Below are 24,898 nucleotides of genomic sequence, written 5' to 3'. Positions count from 1 at the left end.
GACTTTGGACCCCATAAGTTTCTGGCATCAAGTCAAACATGGGCAAGGAAATCTCCTGCTAATTACCACCTACCTACCTCTCTACTACCACCACCCCCCCCCCCCCCCCCTCCAGTTGATGAATCAATAACTGCTCCATGTTAAACACCAATTGGAAGAAGTGCTAAGGGTGGCATGGGCACAGAATGCACTCTGGATGGTGCACTTCAACGTCCATCACTGGCTCGGTAGAACCATTATTTACTGAGCTGGCTGAGTCCTAAACGATATTGCCTTTGACTGGGCCTGTGCCAGATGGTGAAGGAACTAACAAGAGGGAAAAGCCTACTTGACCTCATCCTCACCAATCTACCTGTTACAGATGTATGTGTTCATGACCGCATTGGTAGGAGTGACCACTGCATAGTCCTTATGGAGACAAAGTTCCATCTTTACATTGAGACATGCTCCATTGTGTTGTGTGGCACTAACACCATGCTAATTGGGCTATGTTTTGAACTTATGTAGCAACTCAAAACTGGGCACTCATCAGGCACTGTGGGCCATCAGCAGCAGCAGAATTGTATTCAACCACAATCTGTAACCTCATGGTCCACCATATCCCCCACTCTACCATTTCTGTCAAGCCACGGGAATCAACCCTGGTTCAATGAAGAATGCAGGAGGGCATGCCAGGAGCAGCACCAGGCATACCTGAAAATGAAGTGACAACCTGGCGAAGCTGCAACACAGGACTACTTGCATTCCAAACAGCAGAAGCAGCGTGTGATAGATGGAGCTAAGTGATCCCACAACCAATGAATCAGACCTAATCTCTGCAGTCCTGTCACATCCAGTTGTGCATGGTGATGGACAATTAAACAACTAATGGCAGAAGGAGGATCCACAAATATTCCCATCCTCAATGATGGGGGAGTCCAGCACAGTAGTGCAAAAGACAAAGCTGAAACATTTGCAACCATCTTCATTCAGAAGTGGATGGATCCATCTCAGCCTCCTCCAGAGGTTCCCAGGATCATAGACGTCAGTCTTCAGTCAACTCAATTCACTCCACACATTAAGAAATAGCAGAAGGCACAGGATACTGCAAAGGCTATGGGCCCTAACAACATTCTGACAATAGTACTGAAGACTTGTCCTTCAGAACTAGCCGTGCCCCTAGCCTAGCTGCTCCAGTACCGCTGCAACACTGGCATCTACCCAACAATGTATAAAATTGGCCACATATATCCTGTCCACAAAAAGCAGGACAAATTCCACCCAGCCATTTACCACCCCATTGGTCTACTCTTGATCATCAGCAAAGTGATGGAAAGTGTTGTCGACGGTGCCATCAAACGGCACTTATACAGCAATAACCTGCTCACTGTCACTCATTTTGGGTTCCATCAGTGCCACTCAGCTCCTGATTTCATTGCCGCCTTTGTCCAGATATGGACAAAAGAGCTGAGCTCAATAGGTGAGGTGATAGTGACTGCCCTTGATGTCAAGGCAGATTAAGTGCATCAGTGAGCCCTAGCAAAACTGAAGTCAATTGGAATCGGGGAAAACTCTCTGCTTTTTTGAGTAGCACAGAGAAAGATGGTTGTGGTTGCTGAAGATCAATCATTTCAGTCCCAGGACATCAGTGCGGGGGTTCCTCAGGGTAATGTCCTATTGGCCTAACCATCTTCAGCTGCTTCATCAATGATCATTCCTGCATCATAAAGTCAGAAGTGGGGATGTTCACTGATCATTGCACAATGCTCAACACCATTTGCGACTCCTCAGATACTGAAATAGTGATGGTTTAAGTAAGTTATATTTGTATTTGTGGGTGTTAGGAATGAGTTTTAGCTTTAAAGTTTAAGTTTGATTTGTATTTCTGTATTCGTGTGTTAAGAAAAGGTCAAGATGAGCTTTTGTTTCACTTTAAAAGATGGCTGCATTTCTAATGAGAGCTTACTTTACTTTAAGAGATGTTAAGCAAACACGAGTAGAAAACTGGGCTGTTGCCTAGCAACAGGGGTCCAGAGAGGCAGGCCCCTCCCACAGATGTGTACAGAAGAAACTAGAAATAGTTTGATTTGGAAGCTGTTTGAGTTCAGTTGGTTTTGCGGACAGCTGCCAAGCAGAAGCAACCTAGAAGGGACAGATAGCCAGTTCCAAGCTAAAGTTGGTTGAAAGTAGCTGCCAGGGAGAGACTGAGTAAAGGGATAGATAGCCAATTGCAAGCTAAAGAAGAAAGTCCCCAAGAATCCAGGGGAGTGGAACAGGAGAAAGTCCCAAGAAGACCTCTAGTCAAAGGAAGGACAGGAACCTGGAAAAGGTCCTGTTAAGTGAAGTTAAGAGCATAGAGCAGAGAAAAGCTTCAAGCTTAAAGAGATAAAGGTTTGGGAAAAATCAGAAGGTCCAAAGAGACAACTGAAGATCTGTAACTCTTTGCAATGGGCATGTGAAGCAGTGGTGTACAGTTGACAGCTGAATCAGTGAGAGAGAATGCGTGGAAGACAGCTTGAATGTATGTGGTGACTCAGGGGAGAGGAACATTGGAAGGAGAGTTCAAAACCCTGGAGGCGAACCCTTGCAGAAGGAGCCTGAGAGAAGCATCCATTTGGGAGAAGATTCCAAGGCGAGTTATTGGAGATTGGAAACCCTCGTATGAAAGACGGAGTTCAGTGAAATTGGTTGGCTCACGGCATAACAAGCGTTTGGGGGCAGTTGAGGAGAGATCCATAGGATCTGTCTGGGGTGGCATCTGTCACTTGGTTTCAGAGTGTGGCGTGACTGACCACAGGTCCCCAATTGGTTTGCATGGACTATAGTTATATGAACATTAAAGTATAAAATAGTTTTTGTAATATGTGTTATCCTTACAAATCTGTATTTATCTGTAAAGGTATAGTTGTGGATGAAGCAGTATTGTAATATAGTTAATCTTTTCTTGTTGAATAAATATTTTGTGCTTTTGTTCAAAGTTCATCAGCTGACTCTGGTGACTCTGTTCAGTAGCCACTCCACATATCTAAACAAACAAATAAAAGTTAAATGAATTAACCTGGGTTCCACCCTGGGCTCAGGCTTGTCCAGTGGTAACCTTAGCTGGGGATCATAACACAAATGCCAGGCAATAAACATCTCCAACAAGAGAGAATCTGCCCATCTCCTCTTGACATTCAATGGCGTTACCATCGCTGACTCCCCCACTATCAACATCTCAGGGGTTAACCATTGACCAGAAAATGAATTGGAGCAGCTATTTAAGTACTATGGCTACAAGAGCAGGTCAGAGGTTGGGAACTCTGCAGCGAGAAACTCACCCCCTGAGTCCCCAAAGCCTGTCCACCATCTACAAGGCACAAGTCAGGAGTGTTATGAGGGTGACCAACTGTTATAAAGTAAAATAAGGGACACTTCAACCATGGGACTGGATGGGTGTGAAGATGGGGGGGCGGTGGGTTTTGCTGGAGATCTTGCAAGTGGAGGCCATAAGGGTGGGTCTTGACAGCATAGTAGCAGGGTGGGACGATTTTAAAAATCAACTAAAACTTACAACTTTGTTAAGTTACAACATTATCATCTCTCTGCTGGTCAACCTACTCCCTTGCAGTCTCACTCAAATCACTCAAACTTATTCTGGAGACTCCCAGGATCAGTATTCCACAGGCTGTCCTAGAAATAAGGGACTAAAGGCACCCCTTAAGGGACATGGGACAAATAGTTAAAATACGGCACTGTTGGCCACTCTGGGTGTGATGGAACACTCTCCACTTTCCTAGATGAGAGCAGCTCCAGCAACACTCAAGAAGCTCGACACCAATCAGGATAAAGCAGCCCACTTGATTGGCACCCCATCCACCACCTTAAGCATTCACTCCCTTCACCACCGACACACAGTGGCAGCAGTGTGTACTATCTACAAATCTACAAAATGCACTATAGCAACTCAGCAAGGCTTCTTTGACAGTAATTTCCAAACCTGTGACCTCTGCCACCTTGGAGAACAAGGGCAGCGGATGCAATGGTACACCACCACCTGCATATTCCCCTCCAAGCCACACACCATCCTGACTTGGAACTATATCCCGTTCCTTCACTGTCGTTGGGCCAGAATCCTGTAACTCCCTTCCTAACAGTAGTGTGCGTGCACCTATGCCACATGGGCCGTGGAGGTTCAGGGAGGTAGCTCACCACTGTCTTCTCGAGCAATTAGGGATGGGCAATAAATGCTGGCCTAGCCAGCGTTGCCCACATCCCATGAACGAATAATTTTTTAAAAATCGGAGAGCAATCTAGGTCAGCCTGACCATAGCTAATGGAGATGACTTTGGTCTTATCAAAGTTGAGCCTCATCCTAGATTGAATGCAGGACAGGAAGCCACCTGATAACACAGAGGGAGCGAAGGAGCCGCAATAGCTGGTGGTGCAGCAGAGTTGTGAGTCATCAGCATTCATGTGGAAACTGACCACAAATATGTGGCTAATGTTGCAAAGAGGTAGCATGTAGATGAGGAGGAAAGGGAACCAAGTTAGAGCTTTTTGGAACTCAGGGGCAGGAAAGGAGACCTTCCTAGAGATTTTCAGGATGCAATCAGGTAGGCAAGAGTGGCACCAAGTGAGAGCAGCTCTACTGAACTGGACAATGCAGAAGAGAAATTGGGGTAGGATGCAGAGGCCAAGGAGGCGGAGGAGGATAATGTACCAAGGTCACAATCACAGATATTAAGTTTCTGCTTTTCAATCTTAACATTGTATGATCATATATGAACACTGTTCAATAAATGTTCCCCTACTATTAGATTAATAATTAATTCTGGCTTCTTACTCCTTACTGAATCTAATATGGCCTGTCCTCTTATTGATTCTAGAACCTAGTGCCTAAGGAATCTATTTTGAATGTGCTCATGAAATTCATTGACCTTTTGACTTAAGCTACTTTGCTGTTCCCATATTATATGAAAATTGAACTCTACCATTAAAACAACCTTGATCTTGCTACAAGCTTGTCTAATTTCTGATTTAATATGTTTTTCCACTTTATGAAGGAGGTTCCAGCTGCCGATGAGCTGAGGCAGGGCAGTGATGGGCAATGTTACTGTTGTGGATTTAGGCAGTCTTGATGATGGAGAGGGTATGGGGCTGGAAGCTAGGTTGTGGTCAGTTGGAACTCCAAGATTGCAAAAAGTGTAGTTCAGGTTCAGACAGTGGCTAGCAAGAGGGATGAAGTTGGTGTCTAAGGAAAAATGGATGTGGTCTTCCCAGTATTTAATTACCTCTGCTAACCTGATGTTGGACAAGTAGCATGACAAAATTAGAGGCAGCAGAGAGGTTGAGAGAGGTGGTGGTTATGTGGAGCTGTGTGTTGTCAGTGTGTCTCTGAAACTTGATGTATTTTCAGCTAATGTTGCCAAGTGAGATGAAAAGAAATGGGAAAGGGCCAAGGATGTAACTTTCAGGAATCCAGATACACTGATGCAGAAGTAGAAAGAGAAGCTATTGTAGGTTATCCTCTGGTTATAACTGGGTAGATGGGTGGCACTACTCACCATGACTGTGTTTAAATAGTATTACATAAACAGTTAAGACCACTGTGACCAGGAAAATACAAGCAAATTGTTCAGAAAGAATCTTAATAGATTGTGCAATAAAAGACTGTGATAATTAATTAAAAGCTGAAAAGATGTAGATAATGGTCATCCCAGTGTCAGTTGGTTTAGTTGATAGCATTATTACCTGTCAATTAGAAGGTTGTAGATTCAAGTCTACTACAATAATAAAAACAGAGTGCTGAAACAAGTCTGACAAAATCTGTGGCGAACAAAACAGAGTAAACATTTTGAGTCAAATATGACGCTTCTTCAGAACTCAAAACATTTACTTTTATTCAAGTCCCCTACAGGATTTGAGCACACAACTTAGACCAACACTTCAGTAAGTGATGAGAGAATGCTGCATTCTTGGAGGTGATGTTCTGACTGATATCTTATTTACTATTTGCAGTATTACCTGGAAAAACTCAGCAGGTCTGGCAGCATCGGCGGAGAAGAAAAGAATTAACGTTTCGAGTCCTCATGACCCTTCGACCGAACTCGAAGGGTCATGAGGACTTGAAACGTCAACTCTTTTCTTCTCCGCCGATGCTGCCAGACCTGCTGAGTTTTTCCAGGTAATTCTGTTTTTGTTTTGGATTTCCAGCATCCGCAGTTTTTTTTGTTTTTATTACTATTTGCAGTGACTCACATGGACCTCAAATATTTATCACAGTCTAATGGAATGCTGGTCTTTATATCTAGAAAACTAGTATACATGAGATTAGAAGTCATGCTACAGCCATCAAAGCCCTGATTAGATCACACCTAGAATACCACATTTTAGCAAGGATATATTAGCCTTGGAGAGAGTGCAGCATAGGTTTACCAGAATGATGCCTGGACTCAGAGGGTTAAATTATAAACAGGGATTACATAATCTAGGGTTATATTCTCTGGAATTTAGAAGGTTAAGGAGTGATTTGATTGAAGTATTCAAGATATTAAGGGGAACAGATAAGGTAGATGGAGAAAAACTTTCTGCTGGTTAGGAAGTCTAGAACTGGGGGCATAGTCTAAAAAAATTAGAGCCAGCTTTTTAGGAGTGAAATTAGGAAACACCTACAAACAAGGGGTGGAAGTTTGGAATTCTCTTCAGCAATTGTAAATTTTAAATCTGAGTAATAGATTTTTGTTATCTATATGTATTAAGGGAGATGGGGTAGCAGGTATATGGAGCTATGTCATTGATCAGACATCATCTCTTTGAATGAGGGAACAGACTCAAGGGGCTAAATGGCCCACTTTTGTTCCTATGTTCATTTTGAGACTTTTTGTAGAAGAGTGGGAAATTCTCCTGGTGTCCCGATTAACATATCTCCCTCAATCAACATCACCAGAAACAGGGTTATTCATCTCATCACTTAATAATCTTACTATATGCAAAATCACTGCTGCATTTACTTCCATAACAATAGTCATTGCAATTTCGAGACAATGAAATAGAAAGAATAAAGCCATCTTTCTTTATCTTTGCCCTTTAGAGCTGCCTTTCAGTGCCAGTTTTCTCCTTGTTCCTGAAAGAAAGGCATCTATTCTTAGTCTAAATAATGCCAAGGCAGGAAAACGAAGACTGCTGATTCAAGGAAGGGTGAAACTTGACATAAGTATAGAATTCTCAATTTGGGGGCGGCTTGTGTTTCTGAATAGGAATTTAAATTTTTTGCTTTCTAAAATTAATATTTGGATTCTACACATATGCCAGAGTAACTATACAATGCTTTAAAAGGCTAAGCTAGAGCAAGGCAGGAAGGGATGGATTTGGCCTTCTGCTTGCCTTTGATAAGAGCTTGTTTATGTTATGGGCATTACTTAATATTCTGAGTTGATGGTTTGTGCACTTGAGGAAATGTAGGACAATAGGTGTGTACGAAAGATGACTGCAGAGGTTAGTCCTTGGATTGAAAGATTTTATTCAATTGTTGAGTCCTTGAGTGCTGTCGTCTTTGGAGACAGAATTATTTATATATTGGCCTTCTGTCTGTTACACCTTTTTTAATACTTTGCTTCTGTAGTTGTTAGTACTTATTTTACTGAGCATGGTCACCATGGTAGGATATTTAAAAAAGGATTGTTTACGCACAATAATTACATCAAATAACTTTAAATATATTAAAGACTGTACCGAGGCTCAATTTAAGCATGGGTGTAACAGATCCAGGTTTTTTATTTCAGACCTTTATAGGTCAAACATATTATAGAAAAAGTGAGACATGGGTGAAGTAGAAGTGGATGATCCGTGTTTCAAAGCTGCAGTAATTCATGCAATTAATGATGGGGAGTCAGAAAAGGAATGCTGCGCTTGAGCATTTCTTGTGTGAAACCCGGAAGGAAAAATAGGAACTATATGATGTTATTTGGCCCAGCATCTCTGCATTTCCATTATTACTATTAACAATTTATTTCCCCCCTCTTTCTCCTTTTTATGTCACTTGCTTTATTTATTTCTCCACTTCTGTTTGTGGCACCTCCATTGCTTCCTACAGAGCTCCAATTGTGAAAATTGGAGTGTCATTGAAGTTTTTTTAATGTTACTAAAGTGGTACCTTCCTGGCCACCCTTTATTAACATAAAAATTGAAAATATTGCTTTATACTTTTTGAGGTCATTTTAAACTTTTAAAATTTGAAAGGATGGCATTGCTCTTTGTAAAATAGCTGGTGTTAATCCCAATCTAAGTGAGGTGTGCTCTGGTGCTACTTGCCAACGTTCAGTTTGCGCACACAGAGTTATAGAGTCTCTATAGAACAAGACCAATCGGCCCATCTAGTCCATGCCAAATAGCCTCAAATTAGATTTATATTGTGTTCCATGCATCAGAAGTGCAAAAACTGTAGAAATAATTGTGCATTAAATAAAATGAAGGCATTCTATTTGAAACTAATGTAATTTGATCAAAACTTTTATGTATGTTGTTAAAAAAATATTTTTCCTCTGTGGTGGCTAAATCTTCTGAACATCTTGTGGAATAAAAGATTATTTACCAGTAACTATGGAAAATAATGACTGACTAGGGATAGCTGATTACTGCATTCTGTAGCATTTACAGTCCATTTAACACATGAATTTGAGTTACCACTATCTGATGACCACACAGCAGGACCGAAGTATGCTAGTAGCTATTTAAGTGAATCTATTGTGTAACTTACAAATAAGTGTTGTACTTTATTCTACAAAATAGCGTTTGCTCAAAAACAGCTTGATATCTACAGGTAGTAATGGCTGTAAGTCAGTTACTTTGTTCAGAATTGAAGAGACCCAATTTTCTACTTTAATACCATTGACAATTGCAGGACCTAAATCTGGATGTTAACACTATTTGTTAAGAATGTTACATTAAAGCAAATAACATATGTAATAGTCACTCTAATGACTTACACTGAGAAGACTGCGCTATTTTTATTTTTCAATTTCTTCGCTTTAAATATTTTTAATCTCTGAAGGTCTCTTAGCAAACCTTTTTTTGAAGTTTTAAATGATCTGATCAGGTCAACTTAATTTTGCACAAATGATGTTAACTTAATAGATTTAAATTTATTGTAAATGAACCAGATGGGAAGTGGAAATCAGAACACCCTTTTAATAGCTTTATAAAACATTGTTGACCAAACCCGCAATACTATTGCCATAAGGCATGGGAGCAGAAGTAGGCCATTCGGCCCATCGAGTCTGCTCCGATTCAGTGAGATCATGGCTGATCTAATAATCCTCAACTCCACTTTCCTAATTAGCCAATTTTATTTATCTGAAGGTAGTTTACAGGAGTCGCCCATTGTTTACAGAACAACACAAAGGGCACTCTCCTGGGGTTGCACCCCAGCATTCCTAGTGATTTGCTGGAATTGTGGGTGTACTATGATACCCATGAAGCCCCTTTCAACAATGGTTCCCATAACCAAGAAGGAAGCCCTCTAGATAAAAACAAAAAAACTGCGGATGCTGGAAATCCAAAACAAAAACAGAATTACCTGGAAAAACTCAGCAGGTCTGGCAGCATCGGCGGAGAAGAAAAGAGTTGACGTTTCGAGTCCTCATGACCCTTCGACAGAACTTGAGTTCGAGTCCAGGAAAGAGCTGAAATATAAGCTGGTTTAAGGTGTGTGTGTGGGGGGCGGAGAGATAGAGAGACAGAGAGGTGGAGGGGGTTGGTGTGGTTGTAGCGACAAACAAGCAGTGATAGAAGCAGATCATCAAAAGATGTCAACAACAATAGTACAATAGAACACATAGGTGTTAAAGTTAAAGTTGGTGATATTATCTAAACGAATGTGCTAATTAAGAATGGATGGTAGGGCACTCAAGGTATAGCTCTAGTGGGTTTTTTTTTTATTTTATATAATGGAAATAGGTGGGAAAAGGAAAATCTTTATAATTTATTGGGAAAAAAAAAAGAAGGGGGAAACAGAAAGGGGGTGGGGATGGGGGAGGGGACTCACGACCTAAAGTTGTTGAATTCAATATTCAGTCCGGAAGGCTGTAAAGTCCCTAGTCGGAAGATGAGGTGTTGTTCCTCCAGTTTGCGTTGGGCTTCACTGGAACAATGCAGCAAGCCAAGGACAGACATGTGGGCAAGAGAGCAGGGTGGAGTGTTAAAATGGCAAGCGACAGGGAGGTTTGGGTCATTCTTGCGGACAGACCGCAGGTGTTCTGCAAAGCGGTCGCCCAGTTTACGTTTGGTCTCTCCAATGTAGAGGAGACCACATTGGGAGCAACGAATGCAGTAGACTAAGTTGGGGGAAATGCAAGTGAAATGCTGCTTCACTTGAAAGGAGTGTTTGGGTCCTTGGACGGTGAGGAGAGAGGAAGTGAAGGGGCAGGTGTTGCATCTTTTGCGTGGGCAAGGGGTTGTGCCATAGGAGGGGGTTGAGGAGTAGGGGGTGATGGAGGAGTGGACCAGGGTGTCCCGGAGGGAGCGATCCCTACGGAATGCCGATAAGGGGGGTGAAGGGAAGATGTGTTTGGTAGTGGCATCATGCTGGAGTTGGCGGAAATGGCGGAGGATGATCCTTTGAATGCGGAGGCTGGTGGGGTGATAAGTGAGGACAAGGGGGACCCTATCATGTTTCTGGGAGGGAGGAGAAGGAGTGAGGGCGGATGCGCGGGAGATGGGCCGGACACGGTTGAGGGCCCTGTCAACGACCATGGGTGGAAAACCTCGGTTAAGGAAGAAGGAGGACATGTCAGAGGAACTGTTTTTGAATGTAGCCCTCTGGGCTTCATGCCATCAAGTGTCACCTGCCATAATAGCTGTGTGAGCTTCCATGGCAGCAGTATATGTTGCCATAGTAGCTGTCAGTGTTGTCAAAAGACACTCCATCATGATGAGCTCCACTGCAATGCTGATGAAGATGACCTCTCAGTTTGTTTTGGACAGAATCCTTTCCATTCTCTATGCAAAGCGTTGAGCTGGACTTCTCCATGCTCTGTGACATTGCACAAGACCTCTGACAGATTGTCCAGTGCACCAAATATTTTCTATTAAGTCTATGGGGCCTTCTTCAGTAGCTTGAACTCTTAAGTTAGCATCTGATTCCTTACCCTTTGGTGAGCCAGAACCTGTGGAATCTGTTCTTTCTGCTCTAGTTCCAGCAAACGTGCCTGGTGACTCAGCATGTGCAGATCTCTTCCTCTAACCTAGTCTCATTCTTATTTGGTGTCAGTATTTAAACTGATGCATGCAAGAGTTTGATCAACAGAATATTTTCATGTTCATGAACGCTGCAGTCCTTTTCCTCCACTGTTTGTGGGATGATGATGTTCTAATCAGCTGACATGAACAAAGTGACATAGGTTAATAGTGGTGTCAGGGAGAGCACAGAGAAATAAGTGGGTATCAAAGGCATCTGTGGTTTGTCGTGCAGATTATGTGGGATGAAAGAGAAGTCAGGAAAGACAAAGGGATATCACATATCCTCCAGTATTGCCAGTAGGTACAGCCTCCAGTCTGCCCTTCCCATTATAACCAGGATGCTTTCTTCAAGGTGGGAAAAAGTGTGCAGATGGGCTGTTTGTCTTCAGGTTGCCTGCTCTTTGTGACCTTCTCCTGCAAGAAAATATCTTGTGTTAGTGAGAGTCTTGTAAGGAGTGACTTGTGAGTAAGTGAGGGCTGCAATAGTGGTATGTATGTGAGCATGAGGAAAAGGATGTTTGAAGTGTGGCATGATGATTGCAGAACAATGCAAGGTAGTGGGGGAGGGCAGTATTAAATTGAAATTAATGAGGCTGTGAATGGAGCATCCATGATAAGATATTACCTTTATAACTAGTTAGATCATTGATTTTTGTTTTCCCTGTATTGCAGCCTTGTTTTTGGGAAATGTTCCTGGCACGGACATCCTCAGTGATTTCTCCCATTGCCTCCTGAGAGAAAAGGATGTTCCTCCTCCTCTCTTCACTATACCAAAACTTTCTGTGCAGCATCAGAGAACCTTGCAGCCTGCTTCTTTCCTCATGTAGTGATTTGTTCCAGAACTCGTGATTTGTTCCAGAACTCAGTCATTTTTACAGCTAGTTATGCAACCCTTTTTAATTGATGAAGATGCTGCCTGTCAGTGTTCACTCTTTACAGCATCAACGTTATAGCTAGAGTCTCAGTCTTCTACAAGGTTATAATTAAATTTGTACCAGAAGAATTGATAGATATTTCACCTAACCTTCATATTTATGCCTATTTGCATCTGAATCTACTGCTACATTTTGGCATCCTCTGCTGATCTAAAAGTGCTTAGAGTATCAAAAACAAAACTTTCCTTGGCTTTCTCCCAGATGCTGTTATTACTTATACCTCTAGGATAGATTTGTTTTATCTTGCCGCAAAATAGCACCTGAAAAATGGGTGCAACAGTGGAAAATGGGTGAAATTCTGTTTCCCTCTTCTGCACCTGAGTGGTACTGCACCCAAATTTTCTTTGAATTTATGCTATCTGCAACTGATATGCTTGAGGAAGGCATCAACCCCTTCAGGGCAGACCGTAGCAGTGTCCAGACTTCTGCATGCATAGTCACAGGATACAGAAGCTTGAAATAAAAAATGAACAGCATAGATGTACAACACTCAGCGTTTGGCTGGTGTAACTGGATTAAAAAACTTATTGCTATTCTGGAAAAATAAAAATTCTGCACCAGTAATCTCTGAAATTCAATTCAAAGTTTATCTGGATTCCCCAAGACTTCTGTCAAGCATGACTTTTTTTAAGACTATTGCTGCCTTCTGAGCTGAAGAAGTGTGTAAATTTCCTTTTCTCTACTAGCTTACAGCCAGCAGTGTGCCATGGATACATCAAGAATATTTAATTATGCCAGGCAAGAAGTCCGGGCCCTGAGGTGGTGTTCTTGCTAGACTGCACTTCTGATGCACTGTGCCAGTGCTTGCAGAACAAAATTGAAACTTCTGTTTGTTAAATATAGAAGTTTGAATCACAGTTAACTATTACCATATAATGTATGGTTAAACATGGCTATAAGATGTGTTACTTGGACATTAGCACCTCAGTACAATTTCATTCAGTCTCTCCGTCATCTCCAATTACGAGCACTCATTTTTCAAGGAATCTGTCCTCATTATACTGTCTATGTTATGGTAACTTAAATCTTTGGGATCAGCACAAAGGGAAACAGGAAATATATTGGACATTTGCAATTAAAATCTGAAAGACAGAATGGGTCAATCATGATCTGTGAAGAGGAGAGATGGTGTGAAGTTTTGGATTCGTACCCTTTATCAGGTCCTTAGGACCAATGTCAGTCAGGGCATGTTGGCTATGAAACTGATTCAAAGGGCTGGAAAATTGGGGATACCAGAAATTGGCAGTGCTGACCACCTTGTCTGATCCTACAATCTGCATTTTAGTTGAGGAAAATTCTATTCTGGGAATGGAGTTTTTCCACTTCTTATGTACACCCTTTTAAAAAATATATATGTTTACCTTGTACATTCTTATTGCCATCCTTGTTGGCTCTACATGAACACTACCTTGAGATTCTAAGCTGAACATTGCATTTGAGCTTCTTTACATGGTGTTGACAATATAGCATTTTAACAGGGCAGGTCACACATATCTAGGAAAAACTTACTTTTGCAATCTTTGATACAAAATAGTTTACTGTCTTTGCTATTTGCAGACTGGATTCTGCCAACTGAACTAGACTATGGACTGCAAAGTTGTGATTGTGTTGAATGCAGTTGGTAGAAATGTGTGCCCTCTAAAAATAGACGTATCTGTTTGATTCCCAATTGTGTTTTTCTGTATAATACTCAGAAAAATGCTGACAGGAAATTGTGTGTCAGTTGCTTAAAATGTTATTCATTTTATCTGTTCATACTTAATGTTCATTGTTTATTGTTTGATGTCGTTCTTGCTTTAATTTTGTATAACAGTGTAATTTCTGTAATCACAAGTTATATTTTGGATATTCTTATTGAGATAAGTTGATATATTCAACTGGAAACAGCATTCTGTTGGATCCTAATCACAAATGGTCAGAGGAAAAAAATCAATTCACAAATGCTGATGTATCATTTTGATACAATTAATGCAAATTTTATATAATTTCATTTTGTGGATCATATATGAATTTTGTAATGTTATTAGCTTAAATTTTAGTTTCCCATTCTGAATTAACTCTTCCAACCAATTTATATTTTGGAATAATTAAAATATTACTGCTTTGTGTTTGATAGGTCCTGTGACAACCAATGAATGTAAAGTTGGAAAGGTTGGAATAAATCATCCTGTTACTATCTTGCACCTTAAGCCGCTCCATGTTTTACAAGGCTGTGTGTGCAGTGGCAGCACTACAGCTAATGAAATTGTTTATGCCATCAATTTGATACCACCTCCTTCTGCTGCGCTACTTCAGGTACTTAAATTTAAGCATTTATTTATGGAGAATTATTTTGATTGAAAAAAAATGAAAATGGATTTTGTGCTAATAAGACATGCCTGTTTGAAAGACTTGTTTTAGTATACAATTTTGATCCTAACTGCTGATTACCATAACTTGAACTTGTCTGGAGGTGCTAAAACAGACTCCCCAATTGAGGATTAGCACTCAAATGCTGATAGAAGCAATCTTCATGGAGCGATATTCATGGGCTCCATGCATCCACTGCCATCAAAGGTGTGTAGCACACTGACTAACACACGATACAGGTTTCAGGATGGCTAAGGAACTGAGAAAAAGGGCATGTAGGTCTTGGATGCAGAATTAGAAGTTCTAGTGAGGGAGGTCTTGAGAAGGTTGGACATCCTATACCACATAGGGGAGGGAGTTCATCTCTCCTGTTCCTCCTTTCTGTCTGCCTGTCTGTGTGCTCTCTCTCTCTCTCATGTGGCAGCTGATGCTGCTCTACCTGACCTCATTATCTCATCCATTCTTCTTCTAAAAAGGTGCCCATGCCCAAGTGCTCCCTTTCTCCTGGTGAATTCATAAGGTAGAACATCACAGTAGCCACTCTTTTTATGTGAAGTCCTTGGAAAATGGCCAGAATACATTTGATAGTGTTGATGAAGTCTTGACAAACTGTCCCAGAATGTCTCCTGATGTGTTTCAAAATCCTCTTCAAAAACCTCCAGCAGCAAGTGTACAGTAAAAGATGATATAACTTTAAGGAGCTCTCAGAAATCTTGTCAATGACTTGTTTATTCCAATCAGCTGGTCACTGTTAGCAGAGGGCGCTAGATCAAGTGTTATCAACTAAAATGCTCTGCAGCCTTGTTAACTGATAATCTTCTTAAGGATTCTTCGGGTGGACATTCTTAGCACCAGCATAAACTCCTTTACCAAGATGGCTCTTGCATGAAATGCAGGCTGTATTAGCATTTCAGCTCAGGATCCTTTTGCCTCAAGAAGCTGGCAAAAATCACACCTGTGGATTGTTCCTGTAAATTGTGAATTTAAAAGTTGAGAATTTAAACCATGGTAAAATGACATTATTTCAAGTGAACAGTATAGATAATTGTACAGTACTATAAGGCTATGATTTATGTCATCCAGTGTCATTTCATTCCTTAATATGAATAAGCTATGTGTGCTCGGCAACACACTTGTCCTTTGGTGTGTTTTTTTAAAAAGAAGCATATTTAGAAAAAGTTGGAATATAACTTGTCATTTGTGTGAATCAAAATTAATAACCCAAAATGTAAGAACGAGAAGAGATCTTTTATTCCATTCAGTTCCATTAGCAAAGTCTTGTTTCAAGACTTGATATATTATTTTCCTATTCCTAATCCAAGCGAGAAAATTTTAATGGCAAAGGAAGTTTGAAATTCCAAATTATATTGTCACTTTCAGTACACATCAATGCAAAAATGACATTGTTACTCAGCCATAGACCCTTCACCGGAGCCTCACTCCAGTTTGCGATTTCTCCAACAAAAATAGAGCCCAACGTGAAGTTGCATTTTGAAAGTGTTGAGATGTTTTCAGTAGTCCTTTCTAGGAACTTCATTAAACTTTATTTTTAAATGTTCTAAAACAATGAAAGCAGGCTATTACCTCTTAACACTGAAAATTAGCCATGATGCAGTCAGTAATATCACTCTCATCTGGTTTGCATTGCATTTTAGGTAAGTTCTGACTCTGGTAGTTTCAGTTTAACTTTAATCTCTCGAACTTAACAGCATTGATTTTGTGCCATTGTAGCAAGTTTATCTTATTTCTACATTGCACAGAGAATAATTAGATCTCATTCATGCTTTGCAAGAGTAAATTTTCCAATTCTGCATTTCCAGTGGGGAGTCAGGGTCAGAGAATTGACACTACACTGTTATAGCCCCATCTTGAACTTCTATTAAGCCTGGCTGGTTCAGAGTAGCACAGATCAATGAAGTCAACTGATAAACTCTATACTTAGTCACTTTTTGAAAAACATAATTGCCTTTTTGTTTTGTGTCCTTTTGGTTGTCATACAAAACTTTCTAATGAGAGAAATGAATGAAAACTATACTATTGTATGAACAGATCTGCTAGACAGATCATAAATATACAGAGGCAGGGCTGATGTCCTATGTCTGGCGAGCACATAGCTGGCTGAGTGCCCAACATAGCATGGAGCCGTCTCTTTTAAAATGGAATCGAAGAATAACGGGAAGCCAGTTTACATAAGCATAGGGTATGAAAGCGAAACGGAAAAAAAAATGTTCAAACAGAAAACAATTATATCTACAAGAAACACAAGCAAAAATAGAAACTGTAGCCCAATATTTTAATTGTTTTGTATATGCTGATTTTAATGACCTAGTTTTACATGTGATTTGATCAAAAGAGAATGGCTTCAGATAAAAATTGTACAACAGTTTCAAAAACTGAAATGTATAACTTTAGGTTTATTGCAAACTAGTAGCTGGCATAAAATTTCCAAGTAACAGGTTATAAAAATAATTATATACAGGAAACATTTGGAAAGGTCACTAAATCACGTGTAAAGTAAGAAGCATTCTATTTTAAAAATTATCATTAAATAAGTGGTGGATGGGAGAAAAGTTTATGTGAGAAATTACTCGTTATTGTAGTTTTCTGGCTTTCTTTGAAGGAGGAGTAAGTTAGTGTATCTTGTTACACATATTTTTCACTATGATTTTTAAAATTTAGTTGTGTACTCTTCTATACAAGCTATTCAATTCAATATTGACAGCTGCATAGATTTTCCATTCCTAAAGTCTGATAGAAGAGAAAAAAGATGGCTATGTAAAACTTACCTCATAGACCTATTACTTTTGGAACCCATCTCTAAATCTCTTATAGCTCTCCACAACTCTGCTATCAAACTGTTTGACTGATGTTCAGTCTTGGATGCATCTTAACTTCGTCTAATAAAATACTGGGAGGACTGAAACCATAGTATTTGTCCTCAAGGGCCAAAAGGTCAGTGTGGGAGTGGCCGCATTCTGACTACTGCCTCCTACACTGTTCCAATGAAGTTTAATGTAAGCTTGAAGAACAGCATCTCATCTTTAAGACACTCCACAGTCCTCTGGACTCAACGTTAAGTTCAACAATTTCTGATTGTGACCTCTGCCCCATTTTATTTTTGGATGACAGCTGTTAGTGATGATTTTGTTTTTCCCATTTAATGTCCTCAAAACAGATCTTTGTTTCTTTGCATCATCATCCCTTTTACCATTTATCTCTCCTGCCTTCCACCTAAAAGAAACTTTTCCTTCTGTTTTATTCCTCCCCCCTCCATCTTTCCCCTGCCTTGTTTAAAAATGCTATCTAAGTATGCACAGTTCTGACGAAAGGTCATCAACCTGAAACATTAACTGTGTTTCTCTGTCCACAAATGCTGCCAAATCTAAGTATTGCCAGAATTTTCTGTTTTAATCCATATACACTCTCTTATCTACCACATTAAGAATTTCCTCAAAAAATTAACTAGAATAGTTAGACATGATTTATGCTTTACAGGAAGCTTTATAGATTCATGCTGGCTTTCTAATCAATCCATATTTGTCCAAATGTTGAGTAACTCTGATTTGACGGGCATGCAGGGAGGGGGTACCCAGAGTGGGGTGTGGTGGGGGGGTGGGGGGGGGTTGCTCAATCTTGAAAGGGGGCCAGTGATGGAGGCATACTCTCCACTCCTGTCTGAGGCTTGAGGAGGATAAGATTGGGGCGGGAAGCGGTTCTTGAGGACCTCAGTTGGGCCCAGGGCAGGAGGGCTGCCCTTGGTGTCACCCACCTACTCCAGTAAACGTCTGGACAAACTATTAAACTATTTCTGGGATGTTACTTGTGTCCTCTATAGTGAAGACTGATGCAAAATACCTGCTTAATTCATTTGCCATCTCCCTACTTTCATTATCAACCCCTCAGATGCACTTTCTATAGGAACAATGCTAACTTTGTTAACTCTTCTTATTTAAATATCTATAGAAACTCTTACTATCCATCTTTATATTACCAGCTAGCTTTCTCTCATACTCTACGTTCCCACCTTATTAATCTTGTAGTTATTCTTTGCTGTTCTTTATATTCTGTCCAATCTTCTGACCTGCCATCCGTGCTTTTATATGCTTTTATATTATATGCCTTCTTTTAAAGTTTGATATTATCTTTAACTTTTTTAGTTAACCATGGATGGTGGGTCCACTCTTTGGAATGTTTCTTTCTTGTTGGAATGTATCTATTCTGTGTATTCTGAAACATCCTTTTAAATGCCTGCCACCTCTATTGACCTGTCCCTTAACCTAATTTGCCAATTCACTTTAGCTGGCTCTGCTTTCATGCCCTCATAATTGTCCTTTTTAAGTACAAAATACTAGTGTTGGACCCACTTTTCACTCTCTCAAACTGAATGTAAAATTCAGTCATATTTGATCACTACTACCTAGAGGCGCCTTGATTATGAGGTCACTAATTAATCCTATCTTGTTGCACAATACCAGGTCTAGTATAGCCTGCTCTCTGATTGGTTCCAGAACATGCTGTTCTAAGAAACTATCCTGAAAACAGTGTATGAACTCCTTGTCTAGGCTACGTTTGCCCATGTGATTTTTCCATTCCATATGTAGATTAAAATGCCCCATGATTATCACTGTACCTTTTTGAGGTGCTCCCATTATTTCTTCCTTTATTCTCCGCCCTACCATGTGGTACTGTTAGGGGACCTGTATGTCACTCCCACAAGTGACTTCTTGCCTTTATCATTTCTCATCTCTACCCAAACTGCTTCTGCATCCTAGTTTCCTGAACTTATGTCATCTCTCTCTATTGTGATACTACTATAATTAATTAACAGAGCCACCCCTCCACCTTTTCTTAGCTTCCTGTCCTTCCTAAACGTCATATACCCTTCAACATTCTGTGTCATCTTGTGGCCATGTCTCTATAATGGCTATAAGATCACATTTATTTATTTCTATTCGAGCTATCAGTTCATCTGCTTTGTTTTGAGCTATGCGCATCCTGATACAAAGCCTTTAGTTTTGTTCTTTTATTATTTTTGTAACCTCTAGCTTTATCTGCTGATTTATTCTTAGATTTCTACTCTCTACCCTTCATGTCATAGTCTGTTTATCATTTCCCATATTAGTACCTTTCCCTCTTGCCTTTTCTCTACTGCTGATTTACCAAATTTGTTTCCTTGCTCCCGCTATTTAGTTTAAAATCCTGCTTACTTCCCTTGATGTATGGCTTGCTAGAATACATGTCCCAGCACGACTCAGGTGTAGACCGTCCCAGAGGTACAACCTCTGTTTTCCCCAGTACTGATGCCTGTGCCCATGAATTGGAACCCACATCTACTATGCCAGTCTTTGAGCAGCGCTTTAATTTCTCTAATCTTACTTGCCCTATGTCAAAATGCATGTGACTCAGGTAATAATCCAGAGATTATTACCTTTTGAGGTTCTGCTTCTTAACTTGGTGTCTAGCTCCTCATACTGACTATGCAGAACCTCTTTGCTTGTCCTGCCTATATCGTTGGTACCTACATGGACCATAGTGATGGGATTCTCCCCTTCCCACTGCAAGTTCCTCTTCAGCCCTGGGCAGACGACCCAAACCCTGGCACCAGGCAGTCAACACAGCCTTCTGGATTCTCGCTTTCTGCTGCAGAAAAATAGTGTCAATCCCTCTCACTATACTGTCTCCTACTCCCACTACATTCCTTTTTATTCCCCCCACTTCAATGGCTTCCTGTACTGTGGTGCCATGGCCAGTCAGCTCATCCACTCTGCAGCTCCCACTCTCATCCAAGCAAGCTGAAAGAACCTCACACCTGTCGGACAATTGTAAAGGCTGGGGCTCCTGCACTCCTGCTCTCTGGGTCCCCTTATTTGCTTCACTCACAGTTGCACCCTCCTACCCCTGACCATTGACCAAATCAGAAGACCCTATCCTAAGAGGCATGACCACCTCCTGATACAAAATGTCCAGGTTACTTTTCCCTTCCCTAATGCATTTCATTGTTTGCAGCTCAGCCTCCTGCTCAATGACTCTGAGTTGAAGCTCCTAGAGCTGCAAACACTTATTGCAGACGTGTTTGCCCTGAATGACAATGGCATCCAGGAGCCTCCACACACTCCAGCTGTGACATCACCTGTCCTTAATATGTTTCAATTAACTTAATTATTTTATTCAATTCATTATTATCCTTCTTTACATATTTTATTAACCTTACCACCAGTAAGTACATTATTTTAAACCTTTGGAATAGAATAGACCTTAATCACTTAACAGATACTCACCAAACAGCTAGCTTCTTCCTCTGTAGTAAAGTACAGGGTGAAAATGTTAGAAAAAGCAAAGGAGCACCTCATTTCCCCTTCACCCAACTCCCTCACTCACCCAACTTCTAGCACTGTTGTTCAAAGTCACACTTCAGTCTGGTTTTGGCTGCAGCATTTAGAAGAAAATAACTCTATACTTTCTGTCAGTTTTTGTTTTATAATGTAAAAGTGTATTTTCCTTTCAGAAATAATATATGAATGGAACATAAACTACTGATTAAAACTAAAGGAAATATATTATTTTTACAGCAGATATATGAAGAAATAAACTAGCAAACTCCATAGATCAACCTTTTGGGAATGAGGATGGGGTCCTGCTCACCATTTGTTTTAAGGTTTGCAGAGTTTCTATGACTCTGAAAGTCCGGACTATAGAATCATAATGGCACAGGAGACTATTTGGTCCTTTGAGTCCATGCCGACTCCATGTAGAGCAATCCAATCAGCCCCATTCCCACATCCTATCTTTGTAGCCCTGAAAGATTATTTCTCAAGCGTGGCTGAGAGCCCAGCCTCCTATAAAAGGATTAACTTATTTTGTTCTACAGCTGGAGAGCAGATTAACAATTTTATGAAGTGGTAATAAGCTATTTTTTGTGATCTATCTTGTCAATGGCTCAGTGCTAATTTGCGCCACATAAAGAGGTGTTAGAGCTTCTGTTATTGCTACTTTAAAGGTATTGTTGATTGACACTTTTAAAGGTTGTAGCAACAACAGCTTTTTTTAAAAAATAGTATGGGTGGTATTTTTTATGCAGCTCCACACATGCCATTGTTGCCATAGAATTCATTGGACCAATATACACACTGTACAGAACCAATGCACATGGAAATGTCATGAATTAACATAAAGGGTATAAGGGGTCATGGGGGTGTAGGTTGGAGGGCATGAAATGGCATGGAGTATGAGGGGCCTTTGGGGTGGGTGGGGTCCTGGGATGTGCGTGGGGGGATGAGGGACATGGAGAGCCTAAAATATAAACAAAAATCTGGGACAAAGTCCCAGAGAAACGAGACAAATCTTTTAAACACATCGCCTCAGCATTCAGCTGCCTCCAATCTGCCTCCAAGGGCTGTTGACCTCACCCCATCCCACCCCTGCAAGCCCAAAATGAAGATCGCGCCATTCGGAGGAGCTTCTCCCATGTTAGGTGCGGCAAGCTGGGAGATTTCTGACTTGCGCTATCTGCCTCATGAGCGTAAATTTGGGCTAATGACTCTAATTCTATTCTAACCTCTTATGATACATATAAATCAATAGTTTATAGCACAATGGATAGGAGTATGCGAACATTTCTATTTACTATAATCAATGTTCTCTTATAAAAGCATAGTGGAAGCAATGAAGAATTTTTTGAATCCAGATGCTTTGTCCTTAAAATGAAGGAACCTGTAGTTGGAGCCCTGACAAAAGGAAAGATGAGGGAAACACAAAACTGAAGAAAGACTTATGGTAAAAATTAACCCCCCCCTCCCCACCCCCCCAAAACCCTAACCAACTTTTTAGCATGTTTGGGGGTATATTCCATTGAAGTCAGCCTTAAATTTCAGCTCAGAAATACATGTTTAGGGTATACTCCCCAAGCAGACATTACGGGCTGCATTGTCAAGAAAATACAGCGTAGTTTAAGACATGCCCACACTGAGCAGACAGCACATGGCGACTGATAGAGTCTTTTCACATTTCCGAATGCTACCCACCTACACCAACACTGGCAGTTCGCATTTAACACTTGGCACATAAGTCAGCCCTTGTTTTTGGAAGAATTTTTCAAAGCTTCAATTGCATGATCTACAATACAGGCCCTACATCTAAAATCCAGAAGCCCCCAGGACTGAGGCCATGCTGGATTATGGATTTTCCAGATTTTGGGTAACTTGCCAGCGGAATAGGCACTTGTGTGTATGATTGATTCCCCTCTCCCACATCATTCTAGCATTTTTTACACCAAAGTGACTGTTAATCATTAAAAGGGTGTAATCATCTTTCTAATCACATTGTGACCTTCTACTCCTAGAGATTTGGAGAAGTGTACTGATGCACTGTCATCGTACAGACTCTGATATAGAAGGAAAGGGCATGCATTTATATTTGTGTTGTGAAAAGACTTTTAGTGCTGGCTGTTTGTTTTCTCGTAACATGAAAATCACACAAATCAGATATTTGCTTCTCACCACAGAAGCATTCAGTTCAACCCTCCAAGGAATTTCCTTGGAAATGCAGACATATGTATACCAGGGCACAGATACTAAGAGAGAGAACTGTCTAAATTTATGTTCTATAATTAGGGGTCCTGAGGCCAATTGTATCATACATATAGCAAAGCCTGATTTAGCATGGACTAGGAATCGAACCTAGGCTTATTCATTGATTGCTTTTACCAACTGAAGCACTAAGGTCCTTTGGTGCAAAACCCTCATTGATTCCATCCTCTGCGATCAGCTGGTCCCTTCATTCCTGCACTTACTCTGTTCCGGGTGTCTAGATCTCCCAAGAGAAAAATGTTTGATTTTTGAACGGCTCCAGTTTTTGAGAAGCCAGATTTTTTGAGGGGAATTGATAACGTACCTGTATTGTCAATAACGCTATTGCTATTGCAACAAGGTATTGAATCATTTTAAATATAATGGAGTTTATTTAAATAGGTCAATAGCGGTTAAAATAAGAGAGAGTAATTTATTATGCACAATGTTATCAACAGCAATTTTGTAAATGTTTTTCAAAATGATGATTTAATTTGGACCATGTCCGATCAGACTTTGACCCAGGCAAACGGATCAAAAATTGTATTAACATGAAAAATGAATGCCTCTCCAGTGTGGAAATCTGAAATAACCACTTAGTACCGATTTCATACAGTGTATGTAAATGACTGTTATGTGTTCCATTATGGTTTATATTGGGTATAGCTAATGGAATAATATAATGTAGTTCACCTTTTAGCTGTTTCAAAAAAGATCAGTAGTGAAATGATCACTTAAATAACCAATTTAGACTTTTCCATTACTCCTTCCTTTTCCTGTGTACAGGAACACTCGCATCCACTTACATGTGGGAAATGTCACTCAATTCAACAGCTGCCTTATAACAAAGTGTGCTCAGCTTTATGCTAGTCCCTTTCCAGTTTTTGATCACTGTTTACAGGGAGTTGGTTCTATTTTAATACATAAATATTGCTGCATTTTATGGATAATTGTTTTAAAACAGTAATATTTCCTCTTTTAATGAAATTTGAATGTTCTATGTATCAGGTTATTTACGAAAAACAATGGTTATAAGTCTTGGAGATAAACAAATCATGGCCCAAATTAGGAGGATTAAATTGACAAATTTCTTAATTTTGCAATGTGTCTTTCAGTCAGAACATGTTTACATTGTAGTTTATTGTAGTCTAATAACTGCTTTCCTTATTAAATTAAACCCTGTATACGTTTTGTTGCTCTCTATTCCGTCCATTTGACAATTATTACAAGATAGCATATCATTTTTGGTCTGAACCATTTGTAAGTATATCAAATGTACCTATTGTGTATAAAGATTTTGCTGTAGAATCTATTGAATATTATTTCCTGTAGATGTGAAGTTAAAGGAAATTTATTTTACAAAACTGTAATTATAAATCAAAAACAAAAACAGAATTACCTGGAAAAACTCAGCAGGTCTGGCAGCATCGGCGGAGAAGAAAAGAGTTGACGTTTTGAGTCCTCATGACCCTTCAACAGAACTAGGTGAATCCAAGGAAGGGGTGAAATATAAGCTGGTTTAAGGTGTGGTGGGGGGGGCTTGGGGGAGAGAAGTGGAGGGGGGTGGTGTGGTTGTAGGGACAAACAAGCAGTGATAGAAGCAGATCATCAAAAGATGTCACAGACAACAGAACAAAAGAACACATAGGTGTTGAAGTTGGTGATATTATCTAAACAAATGTGCTAATTAAGAATGGATGGTAGGACACTCAAGGTGTAGCTCTAGTGGGGGTGGGGGAGCATAAAAGATTTAAAATATTTAAAAATAATGGAAATAGGTGGGAAAAGAAAAATCTATATAATTTATTGGAAAAAACAAAAGGAAGGGGGAAGAAACAGAAAGGGGGTGGGGAT

The 24,898-nt window shown here is 40.2% G+C and overlaps 1 protein-coding gene across 4 annotated transcripts in view; it reads left to right on the top strand.

Annotated features, from left to right (window-relative positions):
* The window catches only part of LOC121281088 (transforming growth factor beta receptor type 3-like), a 163,882-nt gene that overhangs the window by 23,442 nt on the left and 115,542 nt on the right, over positions 1-24,898 (top strand). For all 4 annotated transcript variants that reach the window (XM_041193745.1, XM_041193747.1, XM_041193744.1 and 1 more), the window contains one exon: positions 14,248-14,426. In XM_041193745.1, coding sequence (XP_041049679.1) covers positions 14,248-14,426 — 179 coding nt within the window. The remainder of the gene's footprint in view (positions 1-14,247; positions 14,427-24,898) is intronic.

Source organism: Carcharodon carcharias, chromosome 8, assembly GCF_017639515.1.
Source record: "Carcharodon carcharias isolate sCarCar2 chromosome 8, sCarCar2.pri, whole genome shotgun sequence".
NCBI classification, from domain to species: Eukaryota; Metazoa; Chordata; class Chondrichthyes; order Lamniformes; family Lamnidae; genus Carcharodon; species Carcharodon carcharias.
The sequence above is the reverse complement of the archived record's forward strand: the minus strand, read 5'-3'. Positions and strand labels throughout refer to the sequence as shown.